The following is a 16625-nucleotide window of genomic DNA, read 5'->3' as shown; positions in this document are numbered from 1 at the left end:
AGAACGGAGGAGTATCTTGTTTCTTATATTATTATTTACGCGTTATTAATATATCGATGTCTAAGTGTCATAGCGTCGTATATCATAAAAGACTGAAATATCACATAGTAGTTAATACACGTACACACGCATATATATATAAAAGTCTTAGCCTAAAGCCAAGCACGCTAATAGCCCTAGACCTATCCTAATACACCAAATCATAATCCGAGTTAAAAGTCAAACTTGGTCGGCTAGTCAAAGTCAACTCGTCAACAGTCAAAGTCAACCTGCCAAGGGTCAACAAAGAATCAACCAAATCCCAAACTCCTCTAACCCAAAAGCCCAAAGACTAAGGCCCAAAGTCTAAACTTAAGCCCATAAGTGAAATCTGAAATTTAAAACACTCAACCCCAATACTGAGTTCGGCCCAAGCCCAATAAGGAACAATGAACAGGATCGTCTCTGTCCCTTCTTCTTCCTCTACTGCACACCTCCACCACCGATCAACCACCACAACCCCCAACCTAACTCCACTACAAACCCCACGGTTTCACTCATCACAAAAACCCCAACCTTTCTATATAATAAAATCCCAATTCCCTCGCCCTTCAAAAATCGTGGTATTGACGCCATTAATGGCGGTTCAAAGCTTCACAGCTCTCATATAACAATTCCACCACCACCAATCAGTAATCAACCAACACAATCAACATAATAACAGTTCACAATATTTTTTAGGATGATGTTTGTGCGAGCCGCCACCATGAACACCTGTTCAAGCATTTTCCAAGCTTCAACAGCCCACCCAATTTCAATTCAATCGACAACAACAAATCAAAGATATAACTTCATCAGGCAAAACAGTTTACACTCGTAGCAAGCAATAAGTTTTGAGTCCATATAAGAACAATTAACTATATCATTCAATGGAAACTCGATTTCATTCCTGGTTAAACAAAAAGATAAATCTTCAACTTTCCATTAATATCAGATGACGAGGTTACAGTATATATGTTCCTCTGCGTTAACAATCTTATGTATTTCTTTGTTTTATACCACTTAGTTCAAACAATCACACGCGTATACAACCATATTTCTAACATTTACAGTCGACAGAAAAACGATGAATTCAGCAGTAAATCAGTGTTTTATAATTATTTTCAAAGTGTAACATTTTATATCATTGAAAGTATCTACTCACCGATACAGAACTTATTTGCTCCTCCTGTTGTCAGCAAGATCTCCAGCAAGAAACTTCTCTCATTCCTCTCTGTGAAACTCTCTTTTCGGTAAAACTCTCTGTGTTTTACCAACCCTATCTTTTTCTTCTCTGTTTTTAAAAACCCTCGAAATAGGGAAGAGAGTTTATCCTATAAACCCACGTCTCCTATTTCCACTAACACTTATCCTATTTTATTTTATCTATTATCCATTATTATTAGTATTAGTATTATACTAGGAAAAATAAAAGAAAAGACGGGGTGTTATAACATGCATTCCTCAAGTTTCAACCAGACACATTGTCTAGGGGCTAGACTAACATAGTTTACTTGGATTCCAAGCCTTACCATTAACACTCTAATCTGCCCAACTTCTTAACAATCGATAGTTGGCCCTGCAAATAGGTTGTCATATCATTCACTACTCTGCTCCTCACCACAGACAGTCGATAGTTCGCTTGAACTTTGAGTTGTAAAGCTGCAGAACGCTTCTTTTGAACCAAACTCAATGCTTCTTTTCAACCAAACCCATCCAAGCCCAAAGTTTAATATAGGCCTGGGCTTGAATATCTGTTAGTTAGTGGGCCATTTTTTCGTTAATGAGTTACTTAGTGGGTCAACAAGGCACGAACGTAAGTCATCTGGTACTAAAACTGCCATTTGAATTCATAATTTTCCTCACCAAATCGGTGTACACATGCTACATTGCTACATGATGTTCCAGTCCAAAGCCCATTTAAAGGCAGTCCCTAGATTTTGTTTAACTAAAAAAGGTGAAAAAAAGAGATAGAGCATCAGACCATGAGTTACTAAATTCTAGGTGTCGTTTCACTAAAACGCAAAGCAAACTAAACACAAGAACCACGTTGACGCTTGTCCACTGTTCCAAATCTTATGTGTTAGATTCCTCAAAGAAAAAGAGTGTCATAGTTTACTCCATGGCCATTAATTAATACCGAGAAACACGCAACAAAAAAAGCTAGCTAAGTTGAACTTAGCTGTCTCTCTTTGTCTCCTTTTGTACTTGCCCAAACACACTTCACTTCATTCTCCACTTGTCGGTTTTGGATATTTACTAGATCCAAGAGAGAGAGAGAGAGAGAGATCTGGGAATATGGCAATGGATGCAAAGCAAGTTCTGGGTGCGTTCTTAACACTGACTATGTTCACAATGCTAATCAATATGATCAAGAAAGATCATTTTGATTCAGTTGAGGTGAGTAGTCCATTTTTCTATATTATAGATGGGTTTGTTGGATTCATTGTTATCAATCAGATGTTGTTTTTGCAAACTGATAATCAAATAGGGAATGCTAGAGAGTTGTTTCAAGTAATTGTTAGTAGCTAGTCAATTAAAAACGGCAGACTTAAGTTTGTATAATTTGCTTATTGAAAAAAAAGCCTAAGGTAATATAATTACATTTATATTTTTGAATTTTATTTTGACATATTATGAGTGATTATTTTTTATTCATAAGACATTAATTTTCTAGTAATTCATAAGAACGCGGAAGCTACGAGTTTGTGACTTTGCTTCCTTAGCCAGAAATGATAAATTGGAAGCTGCAATGCTCTTGAGAGTTCCGCTTAGTATTAGCACATAGCGGCGAGGAACAAAGGAAGGTTTAGAGCAATAAATAAATCTAATAATCTCCATGGAATGAGATTGCAACAAAACTAGTGGAAGCTAAAAAAAACACCCAAATGCAATCTTTCGATCGATGGGGTAGCTACAGCGGCTTACGTGAACAAACAGCTGCTGTTTAAGTACCTTTAATCTTTGAACCCATATTCTCACCCTGTTTTTCCGATTGGTTCTCTCATTCATTATAACACCTAGTCAGCATCTACGTCTGAATATTAGTATAAATGGAGAGTGTATTAATGAAATAGTTTATCAGTTATTTATGCAAGCAATTAGTATGCAGTTTGCTCTACTTACTTCTTAAACAAACCCAAGAGCTAATAACTCAAAACCAACCTTTCGTTATGATGATGGGACTATCGGTTGCCCCGCTTCCCTACTTTACATCTCCACCCAATTGCAACATAAACCTCCTCCACGACTTTGTAGTTTGTAGGACACATTCTCTTCAATCACCATTAGTACCCAGTTAGTCGAAACTAGGGTCTCAATGAGTGTTAAATTAACAGATGGATTGCAGTGTTGAAGCAAACCTTCGTATTGTTTCTGCCATGGTGACTTCTTTTTCCTTCTCTGATAAAAAATTCTGAGAACGAATCAGTCAATCAGAGAAGAAGAGAGGATGAGAGGTAACAGGAGATGCGTTTGAAACGATGTGAGAGAGATCAAATAAATTGAGACACTTTGATGGTTTTAAGACGTCTATGAGTCTATGACAGAGGTGATTATATCGATCAGAGGTTTTACTTTTCTTTGGTTGAAGTTTTGGGAGGAGTGGAGAGAGACACCCTTTGCGGACTTTATGTTTAGATGGGAGTCCTTGCTTGGCCAAGCGTGATTGTAGTTTCCTGTTGGGGGTGCTTGTTTCTAAAAGGCAGACTTGCCATTGTATTTTTCATGTTTTCTAGTTTCCTTTGTTGTATTTATGTGGGATATCTCATTCTACGTTGTTGATTGTTGATGTTATAGTTATATATAAGTATACACATTTTACCAATAAAAAAAAAAAAAGGACAATGTGAGAGCAACGGAAGGAGGAGAGTAGGGGAAGGGATGAAGTGTTCAGGGGGGGGGGGGGGCGCGGGTTGTGGGTGTGGAAAGATGGTAACACTGACACTTTTTTTTGTACCCCCTAATGCTTGAAGTTCGCTTAGCTCTTTGGAATAGATGAGTTGTGGATCATCCTTGTATATTTATTTACAGAAAAAGATAGTTGCATTCCATCTTATTTCTAATTTTATTGGAGAAGGTTCAGTAACCATGACACCAATTTAGAGCAATTGTTTTAATATTTACTTTGAAGAACCTATCTATTCTCCGCTTCAAAATGGGGATCTTATTAGGTCCTTTGTTTTTGTAGATAGATTTCATTCCCCGCAGCAACTGCATGGTTCTTTTTGCATGGGATCAGTGTCATTGCTGATGTTTTCTCTTTGTTGATAGATTTTATAAGAATACTTAAATTGCTGTAAATAGTTTATTGCCTTGATTGATGGTTTGCACTTTGATTTGTCCATATGTATTTATTTGTTGACTTAAATTAGGCTTGAATCCAGGTTTTTTTTTTCTTTCTCAGATGTGTTTTGTAAGTTCCAATGAATATTTATGGTATAAATGCTTCAATGTGTTTATCTTTGCTTAGTGAAAATTAGTCCTTGATGAGTGTTTAATTGTATATTCTTCAATATTATTTCTTCCCACCTAAAAGGTGGTGAGAATTCCAGATTTTTCGGCTGTTCAATTCGATGCAATTAAAGTTACAGAGAAAAGTCTTGTCTCACTTCCTAGATTTAGTAAAGAGCCGTGGAAGGAAGATGGATTAAAACTTAAAAGTTGCTGGACCAGACCAGGACATAGTAAGTTCACTGTGGTGTTGAAGAATTCTTGTTAACCATTGTGGTTCTGTATATCTTTGCTGTTGTTTGTGTTACTGATCATCGCTTCTTTTTGGGTTTGCAGAAGCCAAATCGTCGAAGGGTTTCATTATATTCTCATTAACCAATGGCCCAGAATACCACATTTCACAGGTATGCTGTGCTAACTGTAATCATTGTAGACTTAGCTATCTGAAATTTTATAGTAACTAAGGGCAAGGAAAGCTACCTATTAAAATTGGGCATCCAACTCAAAACCAATTGGCAATGAGTGCAGCAGACCCAGGAAGTAAATACTACAATACAAGACATTAAACTCCCAGTGTGGGATTAAACATTCTCAACACTACCCATTTACAGAGGTATAGTTGACGGGCGTTACTAGCACCTTGGTGATGCATGCCATCAAGCAACCTCGTCTAGATCTTAAATTCAAGTATTCACTCTCGTTGAACTTTTTTCATCGTAGATCTATCACATTGTCTTTGATGTTTTACTTAGCTTTTATGATTGGGAGTGGAGGTAATTGTTTGAAAGTGTAACAAGTTTGTACGTTAGAACATAGGTATGAGTTGGTTTGAAGAATTATCGTATCTTTATCTCCCTAAAGTTTGATTACTGATCATGTTCTGAACTAGTACTGGATTTTCTTTTTTTGTCTAGGAGGTCTCAGATTGAGTTTTATGGCTGCATTAAGTGCTGAATGTGTTATGCATTCATGTCAAATATCTCTTTATTTGGACCATAAGATGGATCACTTACTGGATGGTTCTTGTTGGATTAATTGGGTTTCTGTTATAGTGTAAAATTTGTTGGTTTTGAGCTTGAGGGTAGGTGGTATCCTTAATGTAGTATCTTGCTAGGTTGGCTTCACCGCTTTTGTTTAAGTGATTTGTCTTTTAATTTATGAAATGTACCTTCCCTTCTGTTGATAAAAAAAAGTTCTTGTTGGACTCGTTTGCAGTTATATCTCTCGTCACTAGTTTAATTCTTGAGATGATGACATTTGTACTCTGTGAGCAAAGCGAATTCTTCGTTGTTGTTGTTGTTGTTGTTTTTGTTATTTATTTATTTATTTTTGGAGGGGGGGGGGTTCATAAAAACATTTGTCACTGTGTCTGTCTGCCCACCCACCCCTCCCTCTTCCATTTTTCTCCACATCTTCTCTCTGAAAACCCCAGGTAACCTTCTTCTCTGCTCACTCCCCCATTAACTTGCAGTGTCGTAGTGGTAAATGTGTTGGGTGAAATGTGTCATTGCTTCATAACACTAGTATACTGCAAAGCAGTGGAGAGAGAGAGAGAGAGAGAGAGAGAGATTCTTGGACAACCACACCCCCCCAAGGCCCAAGAACGTTCGCTATGCTCACTTGATAATAAGGCTCATTTGTTGTAGACTTCTTGCTTGGACGCTTTTAGTTTTACCGTTAAATCTGTTGTTACTAGTTTATACTGTTTACTGAGCTGTTCACATTTCTATTCTCTCTTGTTGGTCCTTGCTTGGACTGTTTTACAGGAAAGTATCTTGTTACCACTTAAGATATCATTTCTCTTCTCTCATGTTGGTCCCTAAGCTCATTTTGTTAAATTGTTTGATGATATTAGATTGCTAATACGGTCGTAATTGCAAGACATCTTGGGGCCACACTTGTTCTCCCTGACATCAGAGGAAGCAATCCTGGTGAGACGAGGTTAGTGTTATAAATTTTAGTCGTCTTCAACTATCTTGAATTATTTTTATAATCTTTCTTCTTTAAAGTGCCGTCCCCCACCCACAGTAAAATTCATACACCATCAATTGGCACATCTTTCCAGTTTTTGTCCTCAGACTACAATCAACTCTTCAATCGTGAAAGCGTGTTCAGTTAATTTAAAATACTTTTCCAACCAAAACGCCTCACTAGGCTTATTTTGCTTGAGCAGCAGCTGAGCTTCACTACTTTATCAAAAGCATAGTGGGCCCTCCCAAGACTGAAAATTCTGCCACTTTGTTGGCTTTACTGCATACATGGTGACCACTGACTGTAGAGTGGGTCCTCTCTCTCTCTCTCTCTCTCTCTCTCTCTCTCTCTCATCTCATATCCTCTCTCACAACAAATTAGCACCCATCTAATTCCTCCCATTCAAAGGAAATAAATCTATGAAAATCATGCAATTAAAATTTCAATGAACCCCGATGTCCATATTGATCTTTAAAATCAAACTATCAAAGAGAGATAGATCGATCACCTCTAAACTATTTTAAGTATTGAGCCAAGGGGTATTGCTGTTTAATCAATAAAATCAAAACCGATGAACAAAATTAAGGAAAAAAAATAACCTCCCCAATAAATTTATAAATTGCAATATATGCTAATCTCATGCTCGCTGGGAACTTCAAAAAGAAGTGGTACTGACAGAGATGCATATGAGAGAGAGAGTGATTAGAATTTTTTGTTTTTGAAGAGATGATGAATGAACGAGAGGGAAAGAGGAAGAACACATGAGTATAACGTGCAAGGATTACTAGTTTACTTAATTAGTTTAGGTATTTTCTTTAGACTGTATGAAATGATTTTTTAAATCTTTATTATAATTATGTTTGGCATTATTGTAGCAATTTTTTTGAGGGCCAACTCTCCCTCATTCCAATCCCCCCTTTTACCCTTCACCATCTTTTCCTCCTCTTTTTATTAAACCACGTCAAACAGTGGACTGGAGAATGTTTTGCCAAACCAGCATTTCCCTTGGCCATAGAAGCACAGTTTTGAGAAACACCAAAACTGTTAAGTTTGACCTTATTTTTGTGGGAATTGGGGAGATGTTCCCTTGCTTGATTCCCTCACATATAGGACGAGGGAAGTTCTTTTGAAAAGCAGATGCGTCATTGACCAAAGAAGAAAGTCCATGTGACCACATCATTTAACCTGGCATCTCTGTTTTTCCAGTGCCACTGCAAATCACAGTGCACAACCAGTTACTGAACTGTTAGACTGAAGGACGATGCCACGTGGCGTTATACTATGGCAAATGCAATGGTGGAGAAAGGGACTAAGGGGACGAAGGAGGATTTGGGTGAGGAGAGTCTAGAGAGTGTGGCAAGCGAGTGTATCGATTCGACCACATGGAACCGGCTTGAGGCTCGATAAAAAGTTAAAAATAACACACCCCACCCCCAAATGGTTGAAAGACCCATTTTAAACAACTCTTTCACGAAGGGGTGCCTGCTCGACCAAAAATTCTCCATAAGGTTTTGTTTATAAGATCTTTCCCTTGTGTATTTTTTGAGTAAATACAGAAAAAGAAAATTGTTTTTCATGTATTTTTATTATCCACTGAGATTTGAGCACCAATGTCAGCTTAGATATCTTTATGTGAGGATGCTGTAGGCATTGGTAGAAAAAACATGAGAGCGCCTATAAAAATTTGATGTAGGTAAGTCTTGTTAAACCTCATCGTTAGATCCCATAAGTTTCTAAGCTCAAGAATTACGGTAGACGCTGTGTGTGGAAAGTAATTTTATTTTTTTCCAATGCGTATTGGGCTTCAGTGTTTCACCATGTTGATTAAGTTCCAGTTTGTCTCTACATGACATTCTTGGAATAATGTCTGATCTTGATGACACAGCAAGAGAGCAGAACAATGAACATAAATTCTGGTTTCTATAACTATACTCTATACCTGCTATCCTGAGTTGGAACTCGGAACCTTCTGAATTTGGAAATAGTCCCAATTGTACAACCTATACTCCCTGCAACTCTACATACTCGGTTATGTAAAATATTTTTGATGTCAAAGTCTGAGTCATGCATAATTCCCTTTGTGAATGACAAAAAGGAAGCAAAATATTTAATTAAAAGAAATGAAACAAGTTTAGAGTAATGTAAATTTCAGATATATACAAGATAAAATCTTGAGTCAACCAGAATTAGATTAATGTGCAAGTCTGCCCTTTACCATCTTTTCCACTTTTTATTAAAGCACGTCAAACAGTGGAATGCAGAATGTTTTGCCAAACCAACACTTCCCTTGGAAATAGAAGCAGGGTTTTGTGAAACGCCAAAACTGTTAAGTTTGACCTTATTTTTCTCGGAAGATTGGGGAGATGTTCCCCCTTGACTGATTCCCTCATGTATAGGACAAGGGAAGTTCTTTTAAAAAACACATACGTCATTTGACTTAAGAAAAAAATCCATGTGACCACATCATTTAACCTGGCATCTCTGTTTTTCCAGTGCCACTGCAAATCACATTGCACAACCAGTTACTGAACTGTTAGACTGAAGGACAATGCCACATGGCATTATATTGTGGCAAATGCAATGGTGGAGAAAGGGACTAAAGGGACGAAGGAGGATTCGGGTGAGGCTAGTGGCATTATATTGTGGCAAATGCAATGGTGGAGAAAGGGACTAAGGGCACGTAGGAGGATTCGGGTGAGGCTAGGGAGTCTAGAGAGTGCGGCAAGCGAGTGTATCTATTCGACCACATGGAACCGGCTTGAGGCTCGATAAAAAGTTAAAAATACCCTCCCTCCAACATGCACATATGGTTGAAAGACCCATTTTAAACAACACTTTCCACGGAGAGGTGCCTGCTCGACAAAAAATTCTCTGTAAGGTTTTGTTTGTAAGATCTTTCCCTTGTGTCTTTTTGAAGTAAATAGAAACAAAGAAAACCTCTTTGTGTGTATTTTTATTATCCACTGATGTCAGCTTAGATATCTTTATGTGAGGATGCTGTAGGCATTGGTAGGAAAAACATGAGAGTGCCTATAAAACTTGGTGATGTAGGTAAGTCTTGTTAAACCTCATCATTAGATCCCATAAGTTTCTAAGCTTAAGAATTAAGGTAGACGCTACGTGTGGAGAGTAATTTTAGTTTTTTCCAAGAAGTATTGGGCTTCAGTGTTTCACCATGTTGATTAAGTTCCAATCTGTCTCTACATGACATTCTTGGAAGAACCCAAGTGACTGATCTTGATGACGTACCAAGAGAGTAGAACAATGAACATAAATTCAGGTTTCTATAACTATACTCTACACCTGTTATCCATGGTTGGAACTCGGAACCTTCATACGGAGTCCCTTCTGGAAGATATCCTAGTGAATTTGGAAATAGTCAATTGTATAACCTATACTCGTTGCAACTCTACATACTCGGTTATGTAGAATACTGAAATATTTTTGATGTCAAACTTCAAGTCATGCATAATTCATCTGTGAATGACGAAAAGGAAACAAACATACAATTCAAAGAAATGAAACTAGTTTAGAGTAATGTAAATTTCAGATATACTAGAAGTTTTCTCAAGAAATGTTAGAAACAAAAATCTGTGTTTTTCATGGCTTATGTCTGAACTTATCAACTACGTCTGTTAGGTGACCTGATCTCCCCTACGAGTACGCGAAATTATGTTATTTATGCAACAAATAGGAATCATGTTTAAATACTAAAGTGACTGGAATTCTTTCAGGTACTTCCAAGAAATATATGATTTAGAAAAGTTTGTCAAAAGCCTTGATGGTGTTGTTGAACTAGTGAAGCATTGGCCTGAAGAACTATCCAATCAAGAAATTGCTGTCGTGAGGGTCCCTAACAGGATTACTGAAAACCACATTGTAGAACATGTTGAACCCATATTCCGAGAAAAGGGAAGCTTAAGACTTGCCACTTACTTCCCTTCCATAAATATGAGACAGACAGAAAAGAAAAGGGTGGACTCAATTGCATGCTTGGCAACGTATGGGTCTCTTGAGTTGCAACCAGAAGTTCACGAAGTGGTTGACTCCATGATAGAGAGGTTAAGAACTTTGAGTCGAAAGTCAGATGGGCAATTTATTGCGGTTGATCTGAGGATGGATATATTGGAGAAGAAAGGGTGCCAAAGGGAAGGTGGTACTGGAACAAAAAGTTGCTATGGTCCTCTGGAAATTGGAGTCTTCTTAAGGAACATCGGCTTTGGTAGGGACACAACAATTTATTTGACTCAGTCTAGGTGGCATAGTAGTCTTGATGCTCTGAAGGGTATCTTTCCAAAAACTTTTACAAAGGTAAGATTTGTTTATTTATTTCTTTTCGTTATGTACGTATATGAGATATTGATCCAACATAAGCATGAGAAATTCTTACAGTTTTTATCCAATTTTGTGAGGGGAGCACAAGTTATAAATTACCCAAAATCCTGTTTAGATATATTACTGAGATTGAGGCCTTCCATTGGCAAGACTGAGATTTGATTGGTGTAACCAACTACATCATGTCTAAACATGGTTCACATAGTCACAGCATGGACACGTACACTATCACAATGACCCCCCACATAGAACTCTTAAAGCTATTACCAACTTATTTACATAACTGCTGCGGCTCCATCTCCTCTGGCTTGATTTATGGTCAAGCGACCATCCACAAAAATGCAATTAGTTAGATGTTAGACTGTGAAGGTTTTGTGTTGATGTAGGAACTAAGGGTGAGCTGTAGTTCATGTGGATATGTTGATTGCCCTCACCTGCAACCCTAATGGTTTCATCAAATTCAAGTATCAGAAATTCAGCAGTCAGTTTCTAAGTAATTGATGATTCAAAGCTTTGAGTATTCAACTTCTAAAATACCTGTTTGTTTTTCATAAAATGCTGCAGGAAGGCATAATGCCAGCAGATAAAAAGGGGAAGTTCCTCAAGTCAGGAAGTTCAGATTTTGAAAAGGCTCTCGACTTTCACATCTGCTCCCCACAGTGATGTCTTTGTACCTGCCATCTCTGGCCTGTTTTATGCGAATGTAGCAGGGAAGAGAATTGCTTCTGGAAAGACTCAAATATTTGTTCCTGCCGCAGTAACCAGTTCTTCTTCCATCACTGACTTCATCTCCTCTTACATCTCCAAGAAAAACCACTTGGCACATTCGTGTTTCTGCTAACAATCTATATACACCACAACCTGAAGCAAATCTTCCTTCTTGGCCTGGTTATTGAGATACAGAAATGGACCTTAAAGTAGGTTTCGTGAGCATGTAAATGTTGAAACTGGCTACTTGTTCACTTCCTTCCCTCTAGGATCAAGTGTCATATAAAATTGCTGTCTTCATGTATTATCTTTCTGTCTTCATCGTAGTAATCAGTTCACATGTACGTATACTCGATACTCGTGGGCAACAATATTTCAAAGCGAAAAGAAATGAGAAATATTGTGAATAGAAAGGCGGGCAAAAGTGGTAAACTATTTTTAGCTTCGAAAAACCCGCCATGGCGTTGCTCAAACTAGTCTCTCTTCCTTGTTTCCAAACTCGTAATTATTATTCTTCTCCACGTAATTTCTCAAAACAAATCACCTCCAACTCCAAAACTCAACAACTAGTTCGAGATTTCAACCCGAAAATACCCCTCGAACAAGCTCAAACTCCTCCAACTTCATGGTACACTGATCCCACTTTCCATCATCTCGAACTCCAACAACTCTTTTATCGCGGTTGGCAAGCCGTCGGTACGTACGTACATACGTTTCCTATTAATACTTACCTTCAAAAATCATTTCTTATTATATTTATATATATTTGTTTACAGGGTTTAAGGAACAAATACAAAACCCACATCACTACTTCACTGGCAGGTACACGTGTGTGCTTTTGTTTTTGTTTTTGTTTTTATGAATTATTACTAATTATATAAAAGTGAATCAGATTGGGAAATGTAGAGTTTGTGGTATGTCGAGATGTGAATGGTGAAGTTCACGCTTTCCACAATGTGTGTCGTCATCATGCCTCTCTTCTTGCTTCCGGGAGTGGGAAAAAGTCATGCTTCGTATGCCCTTATCATGTGAGTTTTAATACCCACTCTTTTTCATCTACTAATATGTTTGTATTTTATACAATATGTCTAATAACTGCAAATTACGTATCCAAGGGATGGACTTATGGATTGGATGGAGTACTCCTCAAGGCTACAAGAATATCAGGAATACAAAACTTTAACGTCAATGTATGTGTTATTTCTTCTTAGCCATGGTTATTGACTTATTGTACTACGAGTTTCTAAGTTGTGCTTATTTTGTTGCTGTTGTGTCTTTCAAGATTAGGAATTGCCCTTATACCATTCCAAGTGGCCATCTGGGGTCCTTTCGTACTTATAAACTTAGACAAAGATGTCCAGCTTCTTCAAGAGGAGATTCATAGCAAGACAGTGGCAAATGAGTGGCTTGGTAGCTGTTCAGAGATGCTGAGTACAAATGGGATTGACTCGTCACTGGCTTTTGTTTGCAGGCGTGAGTATACCATCAATTGCAACTGGAAGGTTTGATTCCTGTTTATTTCATTTTAAAATGTTCATCCCTGTTTCCCCTGTTTAAGAATGAGCACTGAATGGTCTGTTTTTGGTACAATGCTTGCATGTGTAGTACAAACAAGTTACACCAACATCCGTTATCCCTTTTAATGCAGGTCTTCTGTGACAACTATTTAGATGGAGGTTATCACGTACCTTATGCACATACAGGTCTTGCATCTGGCCTTAAGCTCGAGTCCTATTCCACAACAGTATGCTCGTTACCTGTTTAATATTCTGGCCTTTTAGTTATAATCTTAGACTGTGTGATAGATGTGCTTCAGAATGGAATTGGCTGTGAGATTTACTCTCTCTTCCTTTCTTTCTTTTTTCCCCCTTTTTCATTTTTTTTTCTTCAATGTTTCTCCTCATTTAATTTGCAATATATTAGTTTGTTGGTGTTGTTGATGTCATAGATATTTGAGAAGGTTAGTCTCCAAATGTGTGAGAGTGGAGTGACAGAAAATAAAGATGAGTGTGATCGACTTGGATCAAAAGCCATTTATGCGTTCGTCTACCCAAACTTTATGATAAATAGGTACTCTTTTTCTGTTTCATTCTTGACTTTCCTGTCTTCACCTACTTCACACAGTTTTTCCCTAATGCTGAAGTTTTGTTTTTGTAGGTACGGTCCTTGGATGGATACTAATCTAGTACTTCCACTTGGGCCTAATAAGTGCCAAGTGATATTTGACTACTTTCTCGAATCTTCTCTCAAGGTATGTCGCATTTATATAGAATGGGCTGTAGATTCCATTATACTGCTACAATTTGCAAATTGCAACAGGCATTGCCGTGCCATATGGGTTGGCCTAGCCCATGTGACTTAAAGATCAATAATGCTTCAGATGAACTTGAAGTTCGTTCTTGTCCAGTGAGTTAGGTTGTTGTCATTTGTCACCATGCTCATCACATGGTTTGGAGTTCGAGGCAGTGGAGTTTCTTTGTCACTCAAGCATTAGCATTGATTTAACGTGTACTACCCATGTTGACCACACTTATTTTAGAAAGAGTAAATCTAGCATCTAAAGATCACTTATATCATACAATGGCATGGAACTAAGACGTGATGTTTGCAGAGATTGATCTAGACATCATGAAGAACATCATACCTGGTTTTGAAATGTCTGAACCTGCCAAATGTACCCCGCAGTTTTTAATATTTCTCAAATTTTTTAGTTCATCAGTTTTACATAAAATTTTCAGGCTTTTGTCAGGGTCAGAAAATTCCAAATGAAGTGATCTTTTGGTATGAAGATCATTAAGATCATCTTTGCCAATCACAAAAATCCGCATTGTTGACGCTTTTTTGCCCAATAAAGTTGGATACTATTGTTTTCCATGCATAAGTGAAAAATCTCCGATTCTGTGTTTTGTTTTCACCTAAAGTTACAATGACACGGATAGGTGTGTCCGAATCTGGCACAGATAATGGCGTGTCTGACATGGCCAAATATCAAAAAAAGCGAGGTATATCAGATACAATGTGTCCGACCACGAATTATTTTAAGTCCATTTAACATAGGTGTTAACTTAAAAGTCAAAACCATAGTCGAAGTGTTGAACCTGTCTCATTTTTTAATTCCATCAACTGATTGAGCTACTCTTCATCTAATGCCTCAGGATGACAAATCTTTTATTGAAAGTAGTTTAGCAGAAAGTGAAAGAGTCCAGGTTTGAACTGTCAAATGCTTTTATTAAAAAAATAATGTGTGTCCCCCTTCCCTTTTCCTGAAAAATCTATCTATCTATTGTGACTGTAGATGGAAGACATTACATTGTGTGAAGGTGTTCAAAAGGGCCTGGAATCACCAGCATACTGCACTGGCAGGTATGCTCCCACCGTTGAGAAAGCAATGCATCATTTTCATTGCCTGTTGTTTGAGAACCTCACCAAATGAATAATAATTGTGTACCTGTTTGATGTTTCAACGGGGTCAATAATATCTGTGAATCAAATGTATTCTATTTCATGTATCACAGCAGCAATTAATGTATCTGTGAGGTGTATCAGTCTATTTTCCCCTGACGATTAGTATTGTGATAGGATTTGGATGTCCAATAGAATTATGCTGCTTGAAAGCTTTAGTTGTTGAAAATCAATAGTTATAGATGGGATCTATGCTGCTTAACAACTTAGAGTTGAACTGAAAATCTGCGTCAAAGTTTTACAATTTTCTTAAACAATGATGCTGACACAGCACATCACATGCCAGATTGTAGCTCATGTAACAGCCTATAGCCAGCGATGCATGTCAGAGTTGGATATTCAGTTGGTTTTTCTTAGTTTTATTGTAATGAGCCTTGCTGTCTGTGTAGACCTTGTGACTAGGTCCTCAGAATACTTCTAGCTAGGACCTGCGTAGACCATCTGTTAGTTCTTCAATTTTTCATGTGGCCCTATCTCTTGGCATAATCGGACGTAAGAAAATATGGAGAAGCCCTAGATAGCTTATAGGTAGCTAAATATATAGAAATGAGTATTGAGAACCCTTCAATAGGCATTGAAAATTTTGTTGGTTTGGTTCCTTTAACTCCAGAATTAAAAGTTCCCCAGGTGAGTCCAGTTGAGTGTGCTTACTTTTCGGTTTCTGTGCTACATGGCCTTGTAGGACCTAAATATACTGTAAGATGGTTCCTGAGCGGATTATGGGGATGAAATTGTTAAACAGTAAATTCAACGTTCCCAAAAACATCCATTAAAACCTGGAGCCCTCACAAGTCACAAGTATTTGTTCTTGTGACATAGGATTAGAGATAAAGAAAGCGTCATTTCGGAAATGTCTGAATTGAATAGAAGCATACCTTTGTAGGAAGTAGGAACTAGCAAGGGAAGTTATAGGCGAATACTTTGGCTTATAGCTCAACTAGAATTCAGTGCTTGCCGCCACACTCCTCTGACTTTCATCAGTGACATGAAGGACGACGTGATATGAATGAAGGCCAGATTCCTCATCATATGTTTCACAACGTACTGGAAAATTTGACAATTTGTTGTGAATAAATGAAATGAGAACGCGTATTGGCCATCTCCATCTCAGTACAAAGGTCCATCTTACAAAGCAGGGCATGTCATATGATCATCTCTCTTTTCATAAGTGATATGGTAGTCTATGTCCACAACAATGGGGAGAGCAAATTCAACATAGCATTCCTCGTAAAAAAAAACAAAATTGCCATGGCCCGTGTACAGTTGACAATTTATTCCAATTTCCTATATCCAAAGTCCAATCCACTCTGTATTTTTCGGTGATGAATTGATAATTACTTAATTAGAGCATACAATAATTTTCCAAAAAGATGGGAGGGAAACTCAATTGAATTTTTTTTCGGGGATTATTACTGTAAGTAGTATGTTATTTAAACAACTAGAGAAAACAGATGTTCATCTTGCATGGTGTGCATGCTCATTCAACTCAAGCTAACGGCTCATTTTCTACATATATATGGTAATGGCTCATAGTTCAGACTTTCTATTGCTAATGATTAAGGAAAATTTTCTAACATTTCCATTAACTTAACATTCCTTCTTAACTATGTTTAAATTTCTAGCCGTTATCATCTTTCCAATATTGGACAACTGAGAATATGTAAATCCATTATATTGCA

General features: G+C 37.6%; 1 protein-coding gene and 1 pseudogene across 2 annotated transcripts; both read left to right on the top strand.

Moving 5' to 3' along the window:
• The first annotated feature begins 1985 nt into the window (after positions 1 to 1985).
• LOC147497212 (protein MANNAN SYNTHESIS-RELATED 1-like) lies at positions 1986 to 11791 on the top strand. The gene is given in 7 exon segments (XM_086559885.1): positions 1986 to 2418; positions 4556 to 4703; positions 4807 to 4874; positions 6326 to 6411; positions 10176 to 10752; positions 11341 to 11430; positions 11432 to 11791. Coding segments are annotated over 7 exon segments (1257 nt in total). The 5' UTR covers positions 1986 to 2316; the 3' UTR covers positions 11618 to 11791.
• A 144-nt stretch (positions 11792 to 11935) lies between these two features.
• Positions 11936 to 15098, top strand: LOC147497211 (choline monooxygenase, chloroplastic-like; annotated as a pseudogene). The gene is made up of 10 exons (XR_015195053.1): positions 11936 to 12180; positions 12261 to 12306; positions 12377 to 12512; positions 12600 to 12678; positions 12772 to 12986; positions 13133 to 13228; positions 13433 to 13554; positions 13642 to 13735; positions 14640 to 14690; positions 14780 to 15098. The product of XR_015195053.1 is annotated as a choline monooxygenase, chloroplastic-like (transcript).
• The last annotated feature ends 1527 nt before the right edge of the window (positions 15099 to 16625 follow it).

The sequence above is a fragment of the Coptis chinensis genome, chromosome 5, assembly GCF_015680905.1.
Source record: "Coptis chinensis isolate HL-2020 chromosome 5, ASM1568090v1, whole genome shotgun sequence".
Lineage (NCBI taxonomy): Eukaryota > Viridiplantae > Streptophyta > Magnoliopsida > Ranunculales > Ranunculaceae > Coptis > Coptis chinensis.
The sequence above is the reverse complement of the archived record's forward strand: the minus strand, read 5'-3'. Positions and strand labels throughout refer to the sequence as shown.